At 30.5% G+C, this 24,475-nt stretch overlaps 7 protein-coding genes across 11 annotated transcripts; 2 read left to right on the forward strand and 5 right to left on the reverse strand.

The window, feature by feature from the left end:
* The first annotated feature begins 348 nt into the window (after positions 1-348).
* LOC131670463 (WD and tetratricopeptide repeats protein 1-like) lies at positions 349-5,998 on the forward strand. The gene is made up of 13 exons (XM_058946076.1): positions 349-567; positions 1,002-1,113; positions 1,213-1,343; positions 1,433-1,544; positions 1,868-2,254; positions 2,339-2,438; positions 2,535-2,699; positions 2,774-2,898; positions 2,989-3,116; positions 3,210-3,290; positions 3,373-3,666; positions 3,782-3,974; positions 4,054-5,998. The coding sequence occupies exons 2-13, from the start codon at positions 1,045-1,047 to the stop codon at positions 4,258-4,260; spliced, it is 1,992 nt and encodes a 663-aa protein (XP_058802059.1). The 5' UTR covers positions 349-567; positions 1,002-1,044; the 3' UTR covers positions 4,261-5,998.
* Positions 4,557-9,642, reverse strand: LOC131670467 (Bardet-Biedl syndrome 5 protein homolog). The gene is given in 10 exon segments (XM_058946079.1): positions 4,557-4,766; positions 4,925-4,940; positions 6,713-6,888; positions 6,970-7,071; positions 7,138-7,401; positions 7,473-7,522; positions 7,602-7,750; positions 7,871-8,414; positions 8,489-8,797; positions 9,357-9,642. Coding segments are annotated over 8 exon segments (1,008 nt in total). The 5' UTR covers positions 7,912-8,414; positions 8,489-8,797; positions 9,357-9,642.
* LOC131670417 (phosphoacetylglucosamine mutase-like) lies at positions 8,264-10,094 on the reverse strand. The gene is made up of 4 exons (XM_058946010.1): positions 9,705-10,094; positions 9,357-9,514; positions 8,489-8,797; positions 8,264-8,414 (listed from the first exon to the last, which is right to left on the reverse strand). The coding sequence occupies exons 1-4, from the start codon at positions 10,092-10,094 to the stop codon at positions 8,264-8,266; spliced, it is 1,008 nt and encodes a 335-aa protein (XP_058801993.1).
* A 16-nt stretch (positions 10,095-10,110) lies between these two features.
* LOC131670468 (uncharacterized) lies at positions 10,111-10,817 on the reverse strand. Its single transcript, XM_058946081.1, has 2 exons — positions 10,325-10,817; positions 10,111-10,245 (listed from the first exon to the last, which is right to left on the reverse strand). Exons 1-2 carry the CDS (start codon positions 10,815-10,817, stop codon positions 10,223-10,225), a joined length of 516 nt encoding a protein of 171 aa, XP_058802064.1. The 3' UTR covers positions 10,111-10,222.
* A 415-nt stretch (positions 10,818-11,232) lies between these two features.
* LOC131670465 (WD and tetratricopeptide repeats protein 1-like) lies at positions 11,233-14,837 on the forward strand. Its single transcript, XM_058946077.1, has 13 exons — positions 11,233-11,369; positions 11,463-11,574; positions 11,674-11,804; positions 11,894-12,005; positions 12,329-12,715; positions 12,800-12,899; positions 12,996-13,160; positions 13,235-13,359; positions 13,450-13,577; positions 13,671-13,751; positions 13,834-14,127; positions 14,247-14,439; positions 14,519-14,837. The coding sequence occupies exons 2-13, from the start codon at positions 11,506-11,508 to the stop codon at positions 14,723-14,725; spliced, it is 1,992 nt and encodes a 663-aa protein (XP_058802060.1). The 5' UTR covers positions 11,233-11,369; positions 11,463-11,505; the 3' UTR covers positions 14,726-14,837.
* A 41-nt stretch (positions 14,838-14,878) lies between these two features.
* LOC131670466 (Bardet-Biedl syndrome 5 protein homolog) lies at positions 14,879-16,701 on the reverse strand. The gene is made up of 7 exons (XM_058946078.1): positions 16,601-16,701; positions 16,332-16,480; positions 16,203-16,252; positions 15,868-16,131; positions 15,700-15,801; positions 15,427-15,618; positions 14,879-15,268 (listed from the first exon to the last, which is right to left on the reverse strand). The coding sequence occupies exons 1-7, from the start codon at positions 16,639-16,641 to the stop codon at positions 15,059-15,061; spliced, it is 1,008 nt and encodes a 335-aa protein (XP_058802061.1). The 5' UTR covers positions 16,642-16,701; the 3' UTR covers positions 14,879-15,058.
* Positions 16,702-17,003: 302 nt separating this feature from the next.
* Positions 17,004-22,695, reverse strand: LOC131670462 (phosphoacetylglucosamine mutase-like). Of its 5 annotated transcripts, XM_058946074.1 has the most exons (7): positions 22,449-22,695; positions 22,178-22,248; positions 21,501-22,093; positions 21,089-21,370; positions 18,088-18,245; positions 17,220-17,528; positions 17,004-17,145 (listed from the first exon to the last, which is right to left on the reverse strand). In XM_058946074.1, the coding sequence occupies exons 1-7, from the start codon at positions 22,565-22,567 to the stop codon at positions 17,004-17,006; spliced, it is 1,674 nt and encodes a 557-aa protein (XP_058802057.1). In that variant the 5' UTR covers positions 22,568-22,695. The 5 variants fall into 5 exon arrangements, 3 of the variants coding, with proteins under 3 accessions (XP_058802057.1, XP_058802056.1, XP_058802058.1); XM_058946073.1 differs by lacking the exons at positions 17,004-17,145; positions 17,220-17,528; positions 21,089-21,370; ... (1 more) ...; positions 22,178-22,248; positions 22,449-22,695 and adding an exon at positions 20,201-20,339 and having other exon boundaries at positions 18,103-20,126; XM_058946075.1 differs by lacking the exons at positions 17,004-17,145; positions 17,220-17,528; positions 21,089-21,370; ... (1 more) ...; positions 22,178-22,248; positions 22,449-22,695 and adding an exon at positions 19,990-20,094 and having other exon boundaries at positions 18,103-19,786.
* Between the last annotated feature and the right edge of the window lie 1,780 nt (positions 22,696-24,475).

Raw genomic sequence — 24,475 nt, forward strand, 5'->3', positions numbered from 1 at the left:
ATGTACCGCGTGGGAGTTAATTGCCAATATTTGCTTTTAACTTTTTGCAAATATTAATTATTTTAGCGAGGTTTGACTTGACAGCAATATTTATTATCGATTAACGAATGAAATGAACAAACTTTTCGCTGAAAATATTGTATAATTAATTAGAAAATTTATAACAAAGTTTTAATTTATTAATAACTTTTGTTAAACAATTTTTACGAAGAGAGCAAAATGTTTTCCGGAGGTAGCTCACTGAGAGCAATTAATGGAGCCTACATACACTTTTGTATATTAATTAACAACAAAGTAGGGGTAGAGACATGAGGCATGCTTGGCTTGAGGCGCTTGCATAAATAACAACAAACCATATACACACTGCCGATAATCAGTAGAATATACGGTTACGTGTTTGTTGTATGAATAGAAGTGATAGGAGTAGTTTCTCGAAATTTATCAAAAACAAAAATGGGAAAGTACTCGACTGCTTCGTTGCTATTGTAATCCATGGAAATACATCACGACGAGTTTACCTTCATGAGATATGAAAAGAAAATCTTAACGTTATGTCTTGTTCCGATTGTAAGCAGTTAAAAAAAAATTTCATATAATCAGCTGACAGTAAAACATGAGTTCGAAGTGATATTTTACAACGAAATATTGAGAATCTTTGAAAACATTTTCATAACTCTTTTGTTGATTGTTCGACTTATGCTTCCTAGTTAAAAAATATCCGAGTGAAAATTAATATATTATTTACCTTTTCCTAAGTCTTTTTCACGGCTTGGCTTATATTAGTGGAATGCGTGCGATGTTTTTTGTCTGAAAGTAATATACGGATTAATTAATGCGATGCTATTTAGACTAGAAATGACGTTATTTTGGATTTATTCTTGATTTTTTTAAATTAGGTTATATTACTAGTACGTATACTCAGTATGCTAGTTTATCAATTTACTTTCTATTTCTTAATGTATCATTTTACTGAAATGCAACATTCTTTTTACAATTTTAAGAATTATTAATGCAGTTTATAAGAAAACAGCTTATTTTGGAAATATGGAGTTATTTACAAAAAGAAAACCTGGCTCTAGAGTTGTAGACCTAGTGCAACAAAGGGAATTGCAGGTAAATCCAATGATTATGTGTTTTTGTATCATACAATTTTTTATTAGTATATTTCTATCATATTTCATTTGTTGAGATGAATTATTCAAATAATTACAGGAGTCAGCTGCTAGGAGTATCAGTCGTAAGTTGAAAGTTACACCAAATTTCCTGAAACGCCTAGGACTGGAAACAGAACTGGAAGGACATGAAGGTTGTGTTAATTGTTTGGAGTGGAATGAAAGTGGATCGTAAGTGTTTTCATCTATTACCATATCATGTGTAACTAATTTACAAAATAATCTGTATTAATATAACACTTCCATTATGTGCGGTGCAGTATGCTCGCATCAGCCTCAGATGACATGAGAGTCATTTTATGGGATCCATTTTCTTATAAAGTAAAATACAATATCCAAACTGGACATAGTGGAAATATTTTTACTGTGAAGGTAAGAACGTCTAATATACAATGGAATGCAGAGCAATTCACTTGTGAGGCAAAAATCCAATTGTAACTATATATTAAATAGTATATATTATGAGTATATTTTTATTCAGTTTTGAGAATAATAACTGGTCATAAACATTGAAACTATAAATGGAATTGAAATATGATTGTTACATGTACTATATGAAAAGTATTCACAATTAAGAGTTTCACTTATTGGGTAAATTATCCTTTTCGTTTGACATCACACAGATTACAATAAACTCTCTGTTATTAAAACATTTTCAAAATTTCCATACTTTAACATGATAATTACATTTTCAGTTTTTGCCAAACTCAAACGACTCAATACTCGTAACTGGTGCTGGAGACTATAAAATACGGGTGCATGATATCTCGATTTCGGATATATTACTCGTCTGCAATTGTCATTATGGACGTGTTAAACGATTTGGTACAGCGCCAGGTGTGCCCTTCCTATTCTGGAGTGCCTCAGAAGATGGTCTCATTATGCAGTATGATATACGAGTACCACATTCTTGTAAAAGCAATGTTCAAAAGAATGTGTTGATCAACTTGTCCAATCATACGGGTCGGTTCACTGAGGCCAAATGCATTAATGTCAACCCCAGGAGACCCGAGCTGATTGCCGTTGGAGCCAGTGATGCTTACATTAGGATGTATGATCGTCGGATGATCAAACTGTCAAATGTTTGTTTTAGTTTTAATTTGATTGATGGACTTGATATTAATGATACTGATACTTCAGAAATCTTACATTTCCTACTTTTCCAGAGCCCAGATTCAACAATTTCAAATAGCAACGTTTTAAATCTTGGCAAAGGAGATTACGATAATAATGTACCACTAGCTTGTGCTCAATATTTTATTGCAGGTATTAACTGAAAAATGATTGTATTTAAAAAAGAGTCAGTACATAAACATATAACAGTTATAAAAATCTGTCAATTCACATTTCTATTATTTATAGGCCACTTGAGATACAAAGATAACTGTAAAAAATATTGTACAACGTATTTAACGTTTAGTGATGATGGAAATGAATTACTAGTCAATATGGGAGCTGAACAGATTTATCTATTTGATATTAATAATCATGGAAATTCAAGAAATTTTATTGTGCCTGTTGAATTAAGTGCGTAAAATAATTTTACTGTACAACTCTAGTGTATTTAAATCAATTACATTAATATTTATCACTAATTCTAGTTACAAATGATGGTGATGGAAATGAGCCAATCGTAGAGAACAGCAATACTCCTGTAGTATTAGAAGATTTATCTTCAATAAATTTTACTGACTTTAGTCCCGAAGTTGAAGAGTTACAAAAAAGAGTCAGTTGCCTAATTTTTTCTAATCATAATTTGTTTTTTATTTTTAACTGTTCTTTTCAAAATTTTTTTATCATTTATTTTTATTGATAGGCCAAGCAAGCTTTTAAAGAAGAACGATATGCGAATGCTGTAACACTGTACAATGATGCAATTGATTTGTGTCCAAATGCGGCAATACTTTATGGCAACAGAGCTGGAACTTACATGAAACGAGCATGGTAACTTTTATTAGATCATTTCTAAAAAAATAATTAAAATAATCAAAAAACGATCTCAAATCTCAGTTTATGATTTGTTTTATATCAAATTAGGGATGGTGATATATATGCTGCTTTACGAGATTGTCGCGTCACGTTAGCTCTCGATCCAGAACACGTGAAAGCTCATTTCAGGTTAATATAGAGAAATAAATACTGATGCATTATTATTAAGTAATTATAACTAAAGTTTATAAGTTTATTTGATTGCTCATAGGTTGGCAAGATGTTTATTCGATTTAAACAGAGTAAAAGAGGCCAACATTGTGATGAAAAACTTCGCAGAAAAGTTCCCAGAATTCACTAATAATTCTGCTTGTAAATCCTTAAGGAAAGATATTAAAGAGGCAATGAACACTAATAAAGAGTCCCAGGCATCAAAACAATCAATTGAAGTAAAGATTTCAGACTACGAGCGAGAGTGGCGGAAAAATGCTATTGATTTCAAATTACGTTTGTGTGGACATTGCAATACAATAACTGATATCAAGGAAGCTAACTTTTTCGGAGAGTAAGTAGTTTATTGTTGAAACAGAATATTATAATCTACTTGAAATATTTGTTAACAAAATTGACAATAATAGTAGTTTAACAATAGATCTCACTGATTAATAAATTTCTTTTAGCGATGGTCAATTCATTATCGCTGGATCAGATGATGGCTCATTCTTTATTTGGGACAGATATACAACAAATATAGCACGAGTTTTAAAAGGAGATCAGATGATAGTGAATTGTTTACAGCCACACCCATCCATGTGTCTATTAGCTACCAGTGGTATTGATCCAGTTATCAGGTTGTGGAGTCCTATGCCAGAGGTATACTATTTTTTTATGCCAATAATATATTTTTATATTGAATGTTAATTACTAAAATTTAAATTAATATCGTTTTAAGGACGGAAGTGTAAACGTTTGGGAAGTTGAAAATTCCAATGATGCTGCAATAGCAAACTACATTAGAATGAATACAGATCATTTTGAGGTGATGTTTTGGAATATGGGATACAGATTTCCTGGCCAAGGCTCAGGAAATGGTCAAGATGACAACGAAGATCGACAAGATTCCTCAAATACTCAGCCATTAAATTGCAGACCAAGTTAAGCTTTGTTGATAAGATAATGTTACATATATAAATAAAGGAGGACATGTATATACAGTATACAAGTATTTGTATGTGTACATATATGTGTCTAACATTCTGCGCTATAATGAGGGAAAGAAAGAGAGAGAGAGAGAGAGAGAGAGAGAGAGGGAGAGAGTGAGCGAGGGAGGGAGAAAGGAAGAGGAAGAGAGAGTACTGAAAAGAAATTATTATAATGTGATGTAATATATTACTTTTTCTTCTATTGATAAAAAAAATTTTATATACAGTAATCAATCTCAAGATATTTTTCATATTACTTAGATGGAAGTAATTCCCATAACGTTTCTAAAGTACTTCCTTCTCTTGGTTCTTCAGCAGCAAGTCCTAAATTTGTTGCTAATATTGGCTTTCTTTGATTTACACCACCTTCTGAGAAGTACATATTGAAAGCATTTGATATTTCATCTTCACATGACTCGATTTCAGTAAATTTTTCTGTTATCGATTCAGGTTGCGGAACTGACTGTAATTATAATTATATGTATTATAATTATAATATGTATCATAATTATAATATATATACATTACAACATGTACATACAAAAATGTATCAATAAGTTGTAAATGCACGTATGTTTATGTACAAGGCTAAATCAAATTAATGACTTATTGTTTTCTTACCTGGTGTTCAAACGTACACTCCCGCCCAATAATCTTTGCCCACCTAAGAACAAAACGACTATAAATTTTAAACTCCATATCTCGGCTGGAAATACACCTACAGAGCTCTACGTGGGCTCATTTGAAAGGGTTTTTCGAGCACTTTTCAATGGTGTATATTAAAATCATGCTTAGATATTTCCCTTGGAGATAGGGCGACGAATATCAAAACAAAAATTACGAAATTTTTGCTTTTTCTTTAATCGCTTGCCATTTCGAGAAATAAAATCGTAGAAAAATTCTAAACATAGCATTTTTTAGCTCTTTTTCTGCACTATCCAAAACACTCACTCAAAAATAATTTTCGTCTAAATTCAGCGATTATATGAGCATTTCATTCAAAAACAGCATCTATATTCATTGCTCTGTAACTCGGAAAATTCGAGTTGTAGAAAAAAATTTTCTTGGAAGAAAACGTTCTATTTTGTAAGTAGAATACGTGAACGAAATTTCATAATCATATGAAAACATTTTTTTTTCAGTCGTAATATCAAGTAGTCTAATTTTGTCAATATTTCACTTTGGAATAATAAAACAGATCATTTATACTCGAAGCTATTCTATTAATTGTAGACAAATTTTAATTGTATGCAAATCTCGATCAACGAAAAATCTAAGTAGAAAAATTAATCTAATCTACCAAAACTGACATAACTAATGATTAGTGAAAAAAATTTTTTTTTAATGTTGTTCTAATCTCCTAAAAAATTGTTTACCATAGTAACATATTATTGAAGTATGGCACCGAGAGATTTTAGTAAACGTTATCAAGTTATTGGATTTCACATAAATGGTAAAAGCAATCGTTTCCGCGGTCTACCAGAGCGCTTTTTGTCTTCAACACTGCCGCTACTTTTAAATTTATTTACATTGTAGTCTACGGTTCGACGAGGAATATTGAGAATACTAGCAATCTGACGATTGCTTTTACCATTTATGTGAAATCCAATAACTTGATAACGTTTACTAAAATCTCTCGGTGCCATACTTCAATAATATGTTACTATGGTAAACAATTTTTTAGGAGATTAGAACAACATTAAAAAAAAATTTTTTTCACTAATCATTAGTTATGTCAGTTTTGGTAGATTAGATTAATTTTTCTACTTAGATTTTTCGTTGATCGAGATTTGCATACAATTAAAATTTGTCTACAATTAATAGAATAGCTTCGAGTATAAATGATCTGTTTTATTATTCCAAAGTGAAATATTGACAAAATTAGACTACTTGATATTACGACTGAAAAAAAAATGTTTTCATATGATTATGAAATTTCGTTCACGTATTCTACTTACAAAATAGAACGTTTTCTTCCAAGAAAATTTTTTTCTACAACTCGAATTTTCCGAGTTACAGAGCAATGAATATAGATGCTGTTTTTGAATGAAATGCTCATATAATCGCTGAATTTAGACGAAAATTATTTTTGAGTGAGTGTTTTGGATAGTGCAGAAAAAGAGCTAAAAAATGCTATGTTTAGAATTTTTCTACGATTTTATTTCTCGAAATGGCAAGCGATTAAAGAAAAAGCAAAAATTTCGTAATTTTTGTTTTGATATTCGTCGCCCTATCTCCAAGGGAAATATCTAAGCATGATTTTAATATACACCATTGAAAAGTGCTCGAAAAACCCTTTCAAATGAGCCCACGTAGAGCTCTGTAGGTGTATTTCCAGCCGAGATATGGAGTTTAAAATTTATAGTCGTTTTGTTCTTAGGTGGGCAAAGATTATTGGGCGGGAGTGTATATTCAATACCTAGAATTGGTGATTTGTTGTATGCTGCGTAAAGCGACGTTAATTCCTTGTGTAGAGAATATAATTTAGAAACTGGATCAACTCTGAATCCTAGGATATAAGAACCAGATGCTTCAGTACTGTTTATTACGAGCGTTGGTCCAAATTTCGAATTCCTTACATTCATCTATAATATTAGTTTTTATTTATTTTTTGTTTTTTTCTTGTTTAATTAATGTATTTTTATAGAAAATAAAACTTTGTTTACATTAGCTATTGTTCAATAAGGCATAGACACATTGAACTGTTGATTTATTTCTGCATACCAAACTATCCTTATGTTAGTAACAATAAAAGTTCCGACATTGCCCTGAAAATTAATTTTGATGCACGTGAAAGAAATTTTAATTAAATTTTCTACAGAAATAGTCGTTACTTGTTCTGTTGACAAATTCCAAACTCCTGGTAACGTTTCATTTATAATTTCTTGTGGTAATAGAGTTAATCTTTTATCATTAATGATGCCTACTCTTAATTTAATTTCTCTATATATTTTTGATGAAATGTATGCTCTATGAACACCCATTACTGAAGTATAATGTCGAGAACTTCTGGTGTCCAAATTGCTAAATACAAACTCATACCGACAATTTTTAAATGAAGTTAAAATATACAACGCTTGAGTAGTACTTCCATATAACTGAAATGTTTGTACAGTAGATGTTTTTATTGAAAATTGAATAAAAAAATGTTTAAAAAGTATTCACCAACCGTATTAATAACTTTAGTTGTTATAGTAACAAAAGTATTGAAGCCTATACCTATTACACGTAAATCGGTGGAAAAATGTTTATTTTTAGTCATTTAAAATTTTACGACAAAAATTAAAAAGAAACTTGCTTAAATTAATACGAGGATATGCAATTGAATGCCACATGAGTCTGAGATTGGTTACCAACAGTCTACCGCGATCCCCTGCATTACCTTTTGTATCTTCTATTAGTTCTAATTTATCAATTAAATGTTCACCCGATCTTAATTCCATCTGACTGTAAATAAATACAATTTTACAAATTCTTTATTCACGTTTCAAACAATTTTATTACTTAACTATTTAATAATTTTCAAATTATATTTTTTTATACATTTTGGAAACTTTTTACACTTACGATAAACCAATATCAAATTTGACTGAATTGTCTTGCCACATTTTTACAGTTTACAATATTTAATGAAATATTATTGAAATGATTAAAATAAAGGATCTTTTGTTCTTACTACTCAAACAACTGTGAATTAGAAAATCAATACGGTTGTCATACCTACAGAAGCAATAACAAATAAATACGTTGAGAATCCGTACATAAATTACTATAAAATACATATTTGTAAAATATTTCTTTATTAAAATACTTTTTTTCTGAGACATTTACTTTGAAACTTATTTATAATGATAGATACAAAAATATTGTTTTCAACCATAACTATTTCATCCACACCATTTTTTTCCACAAGTATAAAATTAAATGAATAGTATAATGTATTATGGATAAAATTTACAATCATTTCAATTTATGATGGCACTTGAGGATTTCACCAATTCCTCCTGCTAAATTGTAAACTGATAATGACACTTCAGCAGTGAGTTTTTCAATGTCAGAATAACTCTCACATTCAGCATACACACGAACAATATCTTCAGTTCCAGAAGGTCTATAAATAATAAAATTTTAGTATGAATATAATTGTGATGTAATAATGAAGGATCAGAATAAATTTCCATATACCTCACAAAAGAACACCCTCTCGGATATTTAGATACAATTTTGTTTATTTCTTCCTGCAATCTTTTAGGTGTTACACAACATCTTTCTGCATCTGTAGTAGTTATTGCATTTCTATCTTGAACTTTTACTTTTACTTGCTTATTAGGAAGGTCCTCATAACTTTCCTGCCATGTAACTACATCCCATCCCTTAGCATGTAAAATTAATTCTACTAACAACATATCACTCAAAGCATCTCCAACAGTTTGATTAATAACATCAATAACATACTTCAAAATTAAAGCTGCTTTCTGTTCACTTTTAGGTAAACTAAAGTAAAATGTTTAAAACATTAATATTAACCTATTAAGACCCATGCCAAAAATGGGTAAGATAACAATAAACAAACTATGCCAATAATAGGTAAATTGAAAAAGATATCCCTATTTTTTGTTTGTAATTGTTTATAAATAATTATTGAAACAAATTATGAAGAAAAACTGATTGCGACAATCTATTCTACGAGAAAAAAAATAAAAGAAATATATTTAACATTTTTTGTCAGACTTCAATTTGTCTACGGAAAATGAATATAAAACAATTTTGAAATTTTGATGGCAATGATTATCTGACTAACACAAGCTGATGACTGGGTTGATGAGTTTGAAAAAAATTTATTTTCTGTTGTAAAATCTTAAAATCTATGTTATAGATCACGTTTGAGTCACAGACTAACGGTTTTGATAATTTATTTAAATAATTTTGTATAAATATTTGAAAACGACAAAAAACATGGAAATTTTTTTTATTTATCTGTCATCTTACCTAATTTTGATATGAGCCTTAGTGAATTAATGTAATGACTAACTCAAAATGTTTTTTATTATACCTATTATCTTGAGCAGCAGCTTTGATGGTTTTATGAGCAGAATCTTTGAAGATAACAGTACCATGACCATTTACTTCAAAATAAACTCCAATATCATATTCCATAGCCTTGTGATGTAAATGTTTTACACCAGTAGGTACACACGAAACAGGAACTTTCTAATATGAGTTATACAAAAATGATATCAAATGAGCTTTTTGAATAAAGTATGAAATTACCTTTTTATGAAATTTAGAGAAATTTGGTATATTTATATAAACTCATTTATAATTTTCTTTTGTATACTAAACTCTAAAAACCCGGAACAAAATCTGATTTCTTTTTAGTTTTTCTGCTACCCTGTGTTACTTGAGATTTGACTTTGGGTAAAAATGCTTGTATAAAATCACTGTCATGATTTTCCTCAAATGTATTAGGTCTTTGAATCGCATTAGGACTTTGAGCATGTGTAACTATCCTTGGCTGCTCATGATTATCATCTAGTAGTAATGGATCTTGTTGATTATTTTCTGTCATTCCCAGCCAAGACAAAACTTTTTGATGAGGTGCTGCAGTTATAGGAAATGTTGGTGCATCTTCTAGTACTTCCCAAGGAAGTAATAGCTCCGAGGCGAGTATGTCAACAAATGAATTAAGCTCTGTTATAGATCTTTTCCATGATGGTACATATTGTTTATCTGCCTTATCTTTGGTAATTATTGATGGCTGGAGATTCTGATTTATGAAAGTTCTAAGCATTTCTCGAGCACTAGTTCTCTTTGTTACTACAAGTGGAGCAACAATTTCATGGTGATCATTTTTCAAAATCTGTCTCTCCCATATTTTAAGTTTATGCAAAGCCTTGCAGATTTCTAAAGAATAAAGATCTAGTGTCTCTTGATGACTGATGCTTTGGTAAAAAATGTCATTAACAGAATTTTGTGTAAAAAGAAATATATTGTTTAATTGTTGGTCAAATGTTGCCATACAACCTGTATTACATAATGATAATCTATTCCTTATGTGTGGATTAAGACATTTCCCTTGTGACTGCAGTGCAATTAATGTTTCTATATTACTTGGAGGAGTAAATGGTGTACCAAATGTTTGAGGTGGCTCTTCAGTTGACTTCCAATTATTCAATATTATACCTGTTTCTCCAGTAACTTGACTTGCAAATATAATAAATTCATCGTTTCCTCTAAAACATATATCACAATACAGTGGACTTCTTTTGAATTGATGAGTCCACTTTTTAACAACTGAATTTACAGGATATCTACTATCTATCAAACATAAGTTGTGATTGTATGTAACATATGCATAATATTCAATCTCACTACTAGCCACATAAGATGAAAGACTTTCACAATCTTCTAAATAATCTTTTGGACACATTGTTAATATAGGTTTATCTTCTGATGATCTGCTATCATAATAACAAACAACCATATACACAAAATCATAATAACAACAAACCATATACACACTGCCGATAATCAGTAGAATATACGGTTACGTGTTTGTTGTATGAATAGAAGTGATAGGAGTAGTTTCTCGAAATTTATCAAAAACAAAAATGGGAAAGTACTCGACTGCTTCGTTGCTATTGTAATCCATGGAAATACATCACGACGAGTTTACCTTCATGAGATATGAAAAGAAAATCTTAACGTTATGTCTTGTTCCGATTGTAAGCAGTTAAAAAAAAATTTCATATAATCAGCTGACAGTAAAACATGAGTTCGAAGTGATATTTTACAACGAAATATTGAGAATCTTTGAAAACATTTTCATAACTCTTTTGTTGATTGTTCGACTTATGCTTCCTAGTTAAAAAATATCCGAGTGAAAATTAATATATTATTTACCTTTTCCTAAGTCTTTTTCACGGCTTGGCTTATATTAGTGGAATGCGTGCGATGTTTTTTGTCTGAAAGTAATATACGGATTAATTAATGCGATGCTATTTAGACTAGAAATGACGTTATTTTGGATTTATTCTTGATTTTTTTAAATTAGGTTATATTACTAGTACGTATACTCAGTACGCTAGTTTATCAATTTACTTTCTATTTCTTAATGTATCATTTTACTGAAATGCAACATTCTTTTTACAATTTTAAGAATTATTAATGCAGTTTATAAGAAAACAGCTTATTTTGGAAATATGGAGTTATTTACAAAAAGAAAACCTGGCTCTAGAGTTGTAGACCTAGTGCAACAAAGGGAATTGCAGGTAAATCCAATGATTTTGTGTTTTTGTATCATACAATTTTTTATTAGTATATTTCTATCATATTTCATTTGTTGAGATGAATTATTCAAATAATTACAGGAGTCAGCTGCTAGGAGTATCAGTCGTAAGTTGAAAGTTACACCAAATTTCCTGAAACGCCTAGGACTGGAAACAGAACTGGAAGGACATGAAGGTTGTGTTAATTGTTTGGAGTGGAATGAAAGTGGATCGTAAGTGTTTTCATCTATTACCATATCATGTGTAACTAATTTACAAAATAATCTGTATTAATATAACACTTCCATTATGTGCGGTGCAGTATGCTCGCATCAGCCTCAGATGACATGAGAGTCATTTTATGGGATCCATTTTCTTATAAAGTAAAATACAATATCCAAACTGGACATAGTGGAAATATTTTTACTGTGAAGGTAAGAACGTCTAATATACAATGGAATGCAGAGCAATTCACTTGTGAGGCAAAAATCCAATTGTAACTATATATTAAATAGTATATATTATGAGTATATTTTTATTCAGTTTTGAGAATAATAACTGGTCATAAACATTGAAACTATAAATGGAATTGAAATATGATTGTTACATGTACTATATGAAAAGTATTCACAATTAAGAGTTTCACTTATTGGGTAAATTATCCTTTTCGTTTGACATCACACAGATTACAATAAACTCTCTGTTATTAAAACATTTTCAAAATTTCCATACTTTAACATGATAATTACATTTTCAGTTTTTGCCAAACTCAAACGACTCAATACTCGTAACTGGTGCTGGAGACTATAAAATACGGGTGCATGATATCTCGATTTCGGATATATTACTCGTCTGCAATTGTCATTATGGACGTGTTAAACGATTTGGTACAGCGCCAGGTGTGCCCTTCCTATTCTGGAGTGCCTCAGAAGATGGTCTCATTATGCAGTATGATATACGAGTACCACATTCTTGTAAAAGCAATGTTCAAAAGAATGTGTTGATCAACTTGTCCAATCATACGGGTCGGTTCACTGAGGCCAAATGCATTAATGTCAACCCCAGGAGACCCGAGCTGATTGCCGTTGGAGCCAGTGATGCTTACATTAGGATGTATGATCGTCGGATGATCAAACTGTCAAATGTTTGTTTTAGTTTTAATTTGATTGATGGACTTGATATTAATGATACTGATACTTCAGAAATCTTACATTTCCTACTTTTCCAGAGCCCAGATTCAACAATTTCAAATAGCAACGTTTTAAATCTTGGCAAAGGAGATTACGATAATAATGTACCACTAGCTTGTGCTCAATATTTTATTGCAGGTATTAACTGAAAAATGATTGTATTTAAAAAAGAGTCAGTACATAAACATATAACAGTTATAAAAATCTGTCAATTCACATTTCTATTATTTATAGGCCACTTGAGATACAAAGATAACTGTAAAAAATATTGTACAACGTATTTAACGTTTAGTGATGATGGAAATGAATTACTAGTCAATATGGGAGCTGAACAGATTTATCTATTTGATATTAATAATCATGGAAATTCAAGAAATTTTATTGTGCCTGTTGAATTAAGTGCGTAAAATAATTTTACTGTACAACTCTAGTGTATTTAAATCAATTACATTAATATTTATCACTAATTCTAGTTACAAATGATGGTGATGGAAATGAGCCAATCGTAGAGAACAGCAATACTCCTGTAGTATTAGAAGATTTATCTTCAATAAATTTTACTGACTTTAGTCCCGAAGTTGAAGAGTTACAAAAAAGAGTCAGTTGCCTAATTTTTTCTAATCATAATTTGTTTTTTATTTTTAACTGTTCTTTTCAAAATTTTTTTATCATTTATTTTTATTGATAGGCCAAGCAAGCTTTTAAAGAAGAACGATATGCGAATGCTGTAACACTGTACAATGATGCAATTGATTTGTGTCCAAATGCGGCAATACTTTATGGCAACAGAGCTGGAACTTACATGAAACGAGCATGGTAACTTTTATTAGATCATTTCTAAAAAAATAATTAAAATAATCAAAAAACGATCTCAAATCTCAGTTTATGATTTGTTTTATATCAAATTAGGGATGGTGATATATATGCTGCTTTACGAGATTGTCGCGTCACGTTAGCTCTCGATCCAGAACACGTGAAAGCTCATTTCAGGTTAATATAGAGAAATAAATACTGATGCATTATTATTAAGTAATTATAACTAAAGTTTATAAGTTTATTTGATTGCTCATAGGATGGCAAGATGTTTATTCGATTTAAACAGAGTAAAAGAGGCCAACATTGTGATGAAAAACTTCGCAGAAAAGTTCCCAGAATTCACTAATAATTCTGCTTGTAAATCCTTAAGGAAAGATATTAAAGAGGCAATGAACACTAATAAAGAGTCCCAGGCATCAAAACAATCAATTGAAGTAAAGATTTCAGACTACGAGCGAGAGTGGCGGAAAAATGCTATTGATTTCAAATTACGTTTGTGTGGACATTGCAATACAATAACTGATATCAAGGAAGCTAACTTTTTCGGAGAGTAAGTAGTTTATGTATTGTTGAAACAGAATATAATAATCTATTTGAAATATTTGTTAACCAAATTGAAAATAATAGTAGTTTAACAATAGATCTAACTGATTAACAAATTTCTTTTAGTGATGGTCAATTCATTATCGCTGGATCAGATGATGGCTCATTCTTTATTTGGGACAGATATACAACAAATATAGCACGAGTTTTAAAAGGAGATCAGAGGATAGTGAATTGTTTACAGCCACACCCATCCATGTGTCTATTAGCTACCAGTGGTATTGATCCAGTTATCAGGTTGTGGAGTCCTATGCCAGAGGTATACTATTTGTTTATGCCAATAATGTGTTTTTATATTGAATGTTAATTACTAAAATTTAAATCAATATCGTTTTAAGGACGGAAGTGTAAACGTTTGGGAAGTTGAAAATTCCAATGATGCTGCAATAGCAAACCACATTAGAATGAATACAGATCACTATGAGGTGATGTTTTTTAATATGGGATACAGATTTCCTGGCCAAGGCTCAGGAAATGGTCAAGATGACAACGAAGATCGACAAGATTCCTCAAATACTCAGCCATTAAATTGCAGACCAAGTTAAGCTTTGTTGATAAGATAATGTTACATATATAAATAAAGGAGGACATGTATATACAGTATACAAGTATTTGTATGTGTATATATATGTGTCTAACATTCTGCGCTATAATGAGGGAAAGAAGAGAGAGAGAGAGAGAGAGAGAGAGAGAGAGAGAGAGAGAGAGAGAGAGAGAGAGAGAGAGAGAGAGAGAGAGTGAGCGAGGGAGGGAGAAAGGAAGAGGAAGACAGAGAGTACTGAAAAGAAATTATTATAATGTGATGTAATATATTACTTTTTTTTCTATTGATAAAAAAAATTTTATATACAGTAATCAATCTCAAGATATTTTTCATATTACTTAGATGGAAGTAATTCCCATAACGTTTCTAAAGTACTTCCTTCTCTTGGTTCTTCAGCAGCAAGTCCTAAATTTGTTGCTAATATTGGCTTTCTTTGATTTACACCACCTTCTGAGAAGTACATATTGAAAGCATTTGATATTTCATCTTCACATGACTCGATTTCAGTAAATTTTTCTGTTATCGATTCAGGTTGCGGAACTGACTGTAATTATAATTATATGTATTATAATTATAATATGTATCATAATTATAATATATATACATTACAACATGTACATATAAAAATGTGTCAATAAGTTGTAATTGCACGTATGTTTACGTACAAGGCTAAATCGAATTAATGACTTATTGTTTTCTTACCTGGTGTTCAAACGTATATTCAATACCTAGAATTGGTGATTTGTTGTATGCTGCGTAAAGCGACGTTAATTCCTTGTGTAGAGAATATAATTTAGAAACTGGATCAACTCTGAATCCTAGGATATAAGAACCAGATGCTTCAGTACTGTTTATTACGAGCGTTGGTCCAAATTTCGAATTCCTTACATTCATCTATAATATTAGTTTTTATTTATTTTTTGTTTTTTTCTTTTTTAATTAATGTATTTTTAAAGAAAATAAAACTTTGTTTACATTAGCTATTGTTAAATAAGGCATAGACACATTGAACTGTTGATTCATTTCTGCATACCAAACTATCCTTATGTTAGTAACAATAAAAGTTCCGACATTGCCCTGAAAATTAATTTTGATGCACGTGAAAGAAATTTTAATTAAATTTTCTACAGAAATAGTCGTTACTTGTTCTGTTGACAAATTCCAAACTCCTGGTAACGTTTCATTTATAATTTCTTGTGGTAATAGAGTTAATCTTTTATCATTAATGATGCCTACTCTTAATTTAATTTCTCTATATATTTTTGATGAAATGTATGCTCTATGAACACCCATCACTGAAGTATAATGTCGAGAACTTCTGGTGTCCAAATTGCTAAATACAAACTCATACCGACAATTTTTAAATGAAGTTAAAATATACAACGCTTGATTAGTACTTCCATATAACTGAAATGTTTGTACAGTAGATGTTTTTATTGAAAATTGAATAAAAAAATGTTTAAAAAGTATTCACCAACCGTATTAATAACTTTAGTTGTTATAGTAACAAAAGTATTGAAGCCTATACCTATTACACGTAAATCGTTGGAAAAATGTTTATTTTTAGTCATTTAAAATTTTACGACAAAAATTAAAAAGAAACTTGCTTAAATTAATACGAGGATATGCAATTGAATGCCACATGAGTCTGAGATTGGTTACCAACAGTCTACCGCGATCCCCTGCATTACCTTTTGTATCTTCTATTAGTTCTAATTTATCAATTAAATGTTCACCCGATCTTAATTCCATCTGACTGTAAATAAATACAATTTTACAAATTCTTTATTCACGTTTCAAACAATTTTATTACTAAACTATTTAATAATTTTCAAATTATATTTTTTTATACATTTTGGAAACTTTTTACACTTACGATAAACCAATATCAAATTTGACTGAATTGTCTTGCCACATTTTTACAGTTTACAATATTTAATGAAATATTATTGAAATGATTAAAATAAAGGATCTTTTGTTCTTACTACTCAAACAACTGTGAATTAGAAAATCAATACGGTTGTCATACCTACAGAAGCAATAACAAATAAATACGTTGAGAATCCGTACATAAATTACTATAAAATACATATTTGTAAAATATTTCTTTATTAAAATACTTTTTTTCTGAGACATTTACTTTGAAACTTATTTATAATGATAGATACAAAAATATTGTTTTCAACCATAACTATTTCATCCACACCATTTTTTTCCACAAGTATAAAATTAAATGAATAGTATAATGTATTATGGATAAAATTTACAATCATTTCAATTTATGATGGCACTTGAGGTTTTTCACCAATTCCTCCTGCTAAATTGTAAACTGATAATGACACTTCAGCAGTGAGTTTTTCAATGTCAGAATAACTCTCACATTCAGCATACACACGAACAATATCTTCAGTTCCAGAAGGTCTATAAATAATAAAATTTTAGTATGAATATAATTGTGATGTAATAATGAAGGATCAGAATAAATTTCCATATACCTCACAAAAGAACGCCCTCTCGGATATTTAGATACAATTTTGTTTATTTCTTCCTGCAATCCTTTAGGTGTTACACAACATCTTTCTGCATCTGTAGTAGTTATTGCATTTCTATCTTGAACTTTTACTTTTACTTGCTTATTAGGAAGGTCCTCATAACTTTCCTGCCATGTAACTACATCCCATCCCTTAGCATGTAAAATTAATTCTACTAACAACATATCACTCAAAGCATCTCCAACAGTTTGATTAATAACATCAATAACATACTTCAAAATTAAAGCTGCTTTCTGTTCACTTTTAGGTAAACTAAAGTAAAATGTTTAAAACATTAATATTAACCTATTAAGACCCATGCCAAAAATGGGTAAGATAACAATAAACAAACTATGCCAATAATAGGTAAATTGAAAAAGATATCCCTATTTTTTGTTTGTAATTGTTTATAAATAATTATTGAAACAAATTATGAAGAAAAACTGATTGCGACAATCTATTCTACGAGAAAAAAAATAAAAGAAATATATTTAACATTTTTTGTCAGACTTCAATTTGTCTACGGAAAATGAATATAAAACAATTTTGAAATTTTGATGGCAATGATTATCTGACTAACACAAGCTGATGACTGGGTTGATGAGTTTGAAAAAAATTTATTTTCTGTTGTAAAATCTTAAAATCTATGTTATAGATCACGTTTGAGTCACAGACTAACGGTTTTGATAATTTATTTAAATAATTTTGTATAAATATTTGAAAACGACAAAAAACATGGAAATTTTTTTTATTTATCTGTCATCTTACCTAATTTTGATATGAGCCTTAGTGAATTAATGTAATGACTAACTCAAAATGTTTTTTATTATACCTATTATCTTGAGCAGCAGCTTTGATGGTTTTATGAGCAGAATCTTTGAAGATAACAGTACCATGACCATTTGCTTCAAAATAAACTCCAATATCATATTCCATAGCCTTGTGATGTAAATGTTTTACACCAGTAGGTACACACGAAACAGGAACTTTCTAATATGAGTTATACAAAAATGATATCAAATGAGCTTTTTGAATAAAGTATGAAATTACCTTTTTATGAAATTTAGAGAAATTTGGTATATTTATATAAACTCATTTATAATTTTCTTTTGTATACTAAACTCTAAAAACCCGGAACAAAATCTGATTTCTTTTTAGTTTTTCTGCTACCCTGTGTTACTTGAGATTTGACTTTGGGTAAAAATGCTTGTATAAAATCACTGTCATGATTTTCCTCAAATGTATTAGGTCTTTGAATCGCATTAGGACTTTGAGCATGTGTAACTATCCTTGGCTGCTCATGATTATCATCTAGTAGTAATGGATCTTGTTGATTATTTTCTGTCATTCCCAGCCAAGACAAAACTTTTTGATGAGGTGCTGCAGTTATAGGAAATGATGGTGCATCTTCTAGTACTTCCCAAGGAAGTAATAGCTCCGAGGCGAGTATGTCAACAAATGAATTAAGCTCTGTTATAGATCTTTTCCATGATGGTACATATTGTTTATCTGTCTTATCTTTGGTAATTATTGATGGCTGGAGATTCTGATTTATGAAAGTTCTAAGCATTTCTCGAGCACTAGTTCTCTTTGTTACTACAAGTGGAGCAACAATTTCATGGTGATCATTTTTCAAAATCTGTCTCTCCCATATTTTAAGTTTATGCAAAGCCTTGCAGTTTTCTAAAGAATAAAGATCTAGTGTCTCTTGATGACTGATGCTTTGGTAAAAAATGTCATTAACAGAATTTTGTGTAAAAAGAAATATATTGTTTAATTGTTGGTCAAATGTAGCCATACAGCCTGTATTACATAATGATAATCTATTCCTTATGTGTGGATTAAGACATTTGCCTCGTGACTGCAGTGCAATTAATGTTTCTATATTACTTGGAGGAGTAAATGGTGTACCAAATGTTTGAGGTGGCTCTTCAGTTGACTTCCAATTATTCAATATTACACCTGTTTCTCCAGCAACTTGACTTGCAAATACAATAAATTCTTCGTTTCCTCTAAAACATATATCACAATACAGTGGACTTCTTTTGAACTGATGAGTCCACTTTTTAACAACTGAATTTACAGGATATCTACTATCTATCAAACATAAGTTGTGATTGGATGTAACATATGCATAATATTCACTCTTACTACTAGCCACATAAGATGAAAGACTTTCACAATCTTCTAAATAATCTTTTGGACACATTGTTAATATAGGTTTATCTTCTGATGATCTGCTATCATAATAATAAACACAATGTCTATCGATATATTTTATAGTATTAATAGTAGAGTCATCATACTTTATAAAAGCCCAATTATCTTCAAGGTATCTCATTACAGGGACATTCTTGTTTATAATTGATCTTTTTTTATTTATATCCCAAACTTTGATATTCCTATTAACATCTACTGTGCAGTAGCTGTTAATATTGATTGGATCAAGATCTACAGAAATATATGGAATTTCAGATGGCTGATTACTAATTTTCATTAAGTTCAATTTCTTCTTATCCAAATTGAAAAGACTAAATAGAAAACAATTATTTTTAAATCTTGTTAGAATTCTACCATTATTATTTATCATTGAGCACACTATTTGATAAAGATTCTCTTTTATAGATATTTTAGCAGCATTTTTATAATCTGGTTTGAAAAGTGAATCTTCTTTCAGCTCTATTGGCAAAGCTATAAGTTCATTCGAAAAAGGAAATAGTAAAATATTTCTTACATCATGTAAGATACCATTTAAAGTACCACCGCTGTAATACCAATTATAGTTTCCAGAAAATTTAGGATCTGGATCACAATCCAAAATTTGTGAAGTATCAAGCAAATACTTTGATATTGTTGCAGAGCTCATGCCATCTTTTTTAAATTTAAAATTTTGTTTATTATACTTTTCAAGAGTATTTGAGTGTTTCTTGTATAATTCCACGTACCTATTAATGTCATCTTGTATCTTACTTTTAGTATGAATTAATTGCATGCTTGAGTCTTCTCTAAAGCAATCACGTTTTAATTTACTTGGAGGTAAAAGTGGCTTAGGATAATCACAATTATAAGGAAAAGCTTGAAACAATTCTGGTATAGAGAGTTCATTAATTCCTTCATTGAGATTTTTATCTAAAGTCGATCTATTTTTACTATGTCCCGGTATGAGATGATGTGAACAATGAGAAAGTAAACTTGATTTCAATTTGGATTTTATATGACCTTTTGTTCGAGTGACAGCTTTGGATTCCATGATGAGTTATTTTTTTTATTTTTCAACGAAGAAACTTTTAAATAATACTTGTCGACCTAACCTAGCAATTTCGTAAATAAAAATTCGTTTTGGTAATCGTAGTTTTAACGTAAAGGATATTTTTTTAAAATTAACTTTAAACATCAACATCAACTATAAAGATATATTTATTAAAATTTTTGACTAATAAAAGAAGGTAATAAAATCTTCACTTTTAGAAATAATCAAATGTAAATATCACGTTTGGGTCACATGGTATGGTCACCACTTAAAGTAAACTAAACTACTCAACGTAATATCGACGTTCCATAGACGGTTACCGCTGGAAAAGTGGCATAGTTTCACTAAACGAGGTGCACGATTCTCTCGTAAAATAACGCTGACTATGTTGTTGAGTGCAAAACCACCAGACTAAAAAAAAATTATTCTCCTTTTTTTTTCTTAATAAATTGAATAGAAAATTATAAAACATAATACTTTCTCATGACTTTTTTCTTTTTATAGACTATATGTTGCAAAACATTAAATTTCTCTGAATTTCATTTTTATAAGTAGATGATAATAATAAAAGCTACTTTCTTACCAAAGTTTCTGATATGTAAGCTGTTGAGCCTCCATTAGCATAAGCAGTTTGGACCAACCCTAATTGCAAATCTAACTTACTTTTTGTGAGCAATTCTTTTAAATATGCTGCAACTAAAATGGCTATTCTATCACCATCTAATATATGAAATTTATTTTTTTCATCTGTATAATAATAAACAATTCTGTCAGCATCTCCATCAATGCTAGCACATCTTGTAAAAGGTATGACTGGAACATTTGTTGGGGGTTTTTGTTGAATCTTCACATAATCTGCCCCACACTTTAAATTGTAAACTCTTTTTCATTATTTATGAAGGTGAAAATAGTAAAATTGATAGACAAAAAATAAATCTTTATCAGCACAAATGATCAATTAAACTATTAACAAAATTTTGATGTAAAAGATTTACCAAATGATTCAGTTTTCCATCTCCATTATTGAAAACTGTCACTTCAAGGGTGCCAGTCAAATATTTTGTAAATTCTTTTACAGCCAATGCACCTACACCATTGGCTGCATCTAATTGTAGCTCAGCAGAATATTTACTACTTTCTACTTTTTCATGATCTACTTTATATCCTACAATGGTCTTGAATGCCTTACTTATTTTTTTATAGTAGCCTTCAATTGTTGCAGGTCCATAATCTCCTTTTGTATTTGTACTAACTACTAAGTAATGCAATTGAGGTGTTGTAACTACTCCTAAATCTTTTACAATCCCATTCATGGCTTTAATTCCATCTATAGCAGATTGTAACAAACTTGAACTACTTTTTCTAGTATCTCTACCAATAATAACAGATGCGGGAAAGCTTGAGTCAATGTTATATTCTTTTATTATTTTATGAAGTATAGCAACAAGTTTGTCATCTTCAACATTAGCAAGTTTTGTAGCAATAATTTCCCATGATGATTCTAACATTTCTCCGCAAGGATCAACAACTTTAACTCCATTATCTTCTTCTGGATTATGACTTGCTGTTATCATTAGTCCAATATCAGCTAATAGTAAATACAAAAGTGATAACAGATTACTAATAATTTTTTTGGAAATTGAGATCTCACAAAAATATTCAATACATCTACCTTTTTTAACCTGTGATCGTAGTACAGTCAGTAAACCCATTCGAAATAATACATGATCCAGTATATCAGCTCTATTGATATCAGAATAAAAATTAGTGATAATCAACTCACATGATAAATAATAAAAATTATTCAAACTTTTGTAAGGGTGTGTATTATTTAAAACTAGAATTAGAAACTACTTTTGTATAACCTTTACAGAGCATAAAAATTACATTGTACACACGTAAGATTGAAAGTCGTACAATTTACATGTTAATTTAATACATACTTTGTTCTAAAACCAGCTGTCCCATACTGAATTGTTCCTTCATATTTTCGACTATGTTCATTTTTCGCCAAATTTTCGATTAACGAAAAATCCACTAATTTACTCAAACGTTGAGTCATTGTTCTTGTAAAATTAACGAAAAATCGTGGAAACAGTTTAGCAACAATTGTAAAAAAATACTTTAACAAATAACCTAACGTGTTATCTTTAATTGTTTGACATCTGCTTTTATCTGCGTGGTGCTAACACCGGCAAAACATCGACTATAGATGAATTAAAGCTCCGTGTGTGATTGTATTGTAGTAGTGTGTTCGTGTTTTATCATATACGTAAATCTTTTTCTGAAGCTAAGCCGTTATCTCATTTCGCTCAGAGACCAGAGACGATTAGACGAGCGTTGCTATGACTGCTAAGGCAGTACATTCGTGATCTGACCAGGTGAATTTAGACATTTTTTCCATTTTTTCATTCTTTCTTACTCCTTTTCATTGGAATCACAGCAAAGCAACCTAAAGATAATCATGGACAGAGGAACTCAAAAAAAAAATCACACATTCCACCCTAAGAATTTCTTACTCAGTTCCAAGATATCCTCGAGACTCATACACCATTATTCACCAATGCCTCTGAAAAGGCTCCTGGACTTTATTTAGGTCTACCACACACAGCCCTCAACCATTCAATCTTAATGCAGAATTCAGAATCGACCCCCAAGTATCGATATTCTCTGCAGAAGTTAATATGCCATTTAACTGGCACTCAAATACATACGCCTACACAATATTTCAAAATCGATAATTTTCTAAGGCTCATTGAGCACGATATAATATAAACTCTCTCAAAATGAGTCTACTATAATTAACTCTCCCCATATTACCCTATATTACCTATAGAAATTCAACAAAATAAACAAAAAGTTATTTTAGCTTGGATTCCTTGTCACGTAGGCATTCTGGGCAACGAAATTATTGATGGTCTCGCAAAGTATCGGGTGTCGGATCAAAACCAACTCATCTCATGCATATACCGATTTTCACCAACTAATCGACGACGCCTGCAAGAAATATTTCCACAACATACTCTTAAACACACGCAAAAACAAAGGTATACTTTACTTTGACCTATTTTACGAAAACTTTCCCAAACCATGATTCTACAAATTTGCCCCTTCAAGGATAGAAACTGTTACGATAACTCGAATGAGAAGACCACTACAGCCTCGCTCTAAGCCACCATAGGAAAAACCTCGCCAAATCAGATCTCTGTCAGTGCGGTTATGACATAGAAGACCTGAACCACGTATTTTGTTCCTGCAACTATTTTGACATTCAATGTAAAACTCTCCTAAAAATGTCATAAAACTCAGACTCTTCTCTCCTTATACAATTACACAATTCCTTCACAGCTCCGAATTCGACCGCATAATTATCTTATGTAAGTTCTTGAAAAAATGTGACATCAACATATAACATACTCACAACAAATAATCTAAAGATACTCAAATGACACACACAAAATCTACTCCACACACCTACACAATTCAACTATTCGCACTACTATCGTCAACAAAACCTTTTTTTTAGACTATTTACTATATATACTTCTCTCCGCTTTCGAACTGTCCATCAAGTCAGAAAATATGCGCGCTTGTGTAATAGTCAGTTGATGGCCCAGAGTCGCGGTGGCTCAGTGGATAGAATACAGGGCAGGACTCCCATATAGGAGACTTAGGTTCGATTCCCAGCGGATACCAATGGCTTTGTCCAAAAAAAAAGTGTATGCATCAAAATTAACACCGTGGTTCTCGCAGTGATTCGATTTCAACTGGACTAATGTAAAGTAAATTACTGTCTATTAAATTGTAGTTCCAGTATCGAGACTGGACAATTTCGATACTTATAGGGTTTCCTACCATCTCTTCCGTAGTTAAATGACTATGACTATATCAATGTAGTTGAAATATTTCTCGAGAAGATTCCCCTCTCACTATAACGTTCCCAAAAAAATTACGCATGAGTGTTGGTATA

The sequence above is a fragment of the Phymastichus coffea genome, unplaced genomic scaffold, assembly GCF_024137745.1.
Source record: "Phymastichus coffea isolate CEN01 unplaced genomic scaffold, Cenicafe_Pcof_1.1 PCOF00110, whole genome shotgun sequence".
Taxonomy (NCBI): domain Eukaryota; kingdom Metazoa; phylum Arthropoda; class Insecta; order Hymenoptera; family Eulophidae; genus Phymastichus; species Phymastichus coffea.

What these genes read in the sequence shown, in the direction of transcription:
- LOC131670468 (XM_058946081.1), bottom strand. Translation starts at nt 10,817, where the DNA reads ATGGTTTGTTGTTATTATGATTTTGTGTATATGGTTGTTTGTTATTAT. An exon ending in ATCATTATGTAATACAGGTT is followed by an intron (nt 10,246 to 10,324) that starts GTATGGCAACAT and finishes TTTTTACCAAAG; the next exon opens with CATCAGTCATCAAGAGACAC.
- LOC131670463 (XM_058946076.1), top strand. Translation starts at nt 1,045, where the DNA reads ATGGAGTTATTTACAAAAAGAAAACCTGGCTCTAGAGTTGTAGACCTA. An exon ending in TGCTCAATATTTTATTGCAG is followed by an intron (nt 2,439 to 2,534) that starts GTATTAACTGAA and finishes TATTATTTATAG; the next exon opens with GCCACTTGAGATACAAAGAT. An exon ending in TGTGGAGTCCTATGCCAGAG is followed by an intron (nt 3,975 to 4,053) that starts GTATACTATTTT and finishes TATCGTTTTAAG; the next exon opens with GACGGAAGTGTAAACGTTTG.
- LOC131670465 (XM_058946077.1), top strand. Translation starts at nt 11,506, where the DNA reads ATGGAGTTATTTACAAAAAGAAAACCTGGCTCTAGAGTTGTAGACCTA. An exon ending in TATTGTGCCTGTTGAATTAA is followed by an intron (nt 13,161 to 13,234) that starts GTGCGTAAAATA and finishes CACTAATTCTAG; the next exon opens with TTACAAATGATGGTGATGGA. An exon ending in TGTGGAGTCCTATGCCAGAG is followed by an intron (nt 14,440 to 14,518) that starts GTATACTATTTG and finishes TATCGTTTTAAG; the next exon opens with GACGGAAGTGTAAACGTTTG.
- LOC131670417 (XM_058946010.1), bottom strand. Translation starts at nt 10,094, where the DNA reads ATGCTTAGAACTTTCATAAATCAGAATCTCCAGCCATCAATAATTACC. An exon ending in TACCCAAAGTCAAATCTCAA is followed by an intron (nt 9,515 to 9,704) that starts GTAACACAGGGT and finishes AACTCATATTAG; the next exon opens with AAAGTTCCTGTTTCGTGTGT. An exon ending in GCTGCTGCTCAAGATAATAG is followed by an intron (nt 8,798 to 9,356) that starts GTATAATAAAAA and finishes ATTTTACTTTAG; the next exon opens with TTTACCTAAAAGTGAACAGA.
- LOC131670466 (XM_058946078.1), bottom strand. Translation starts at nt 16,641, where the DNA reads ATGTGGCAAGACAATTCAGTCAAATTTGATATTGGTTTATC. An exon ending in AAATTTGATATTGGTTTATC is followed by an intron (nt 16,481 to 16,600) that starts GTAAGTGTAAAA and finishes ATTTATTTACAG; the next exon opens with TCAGATGGAATTAAGATCGG. An exon ending in ATATCCTCGTATTAATTTAA is followed by an intron (nt 16,253 to 16,331) that starts GCAAGTTTCTTT and finishes TACGTGTAATAG; the next exon opens with GTATAGGCTTCAATACTTTT.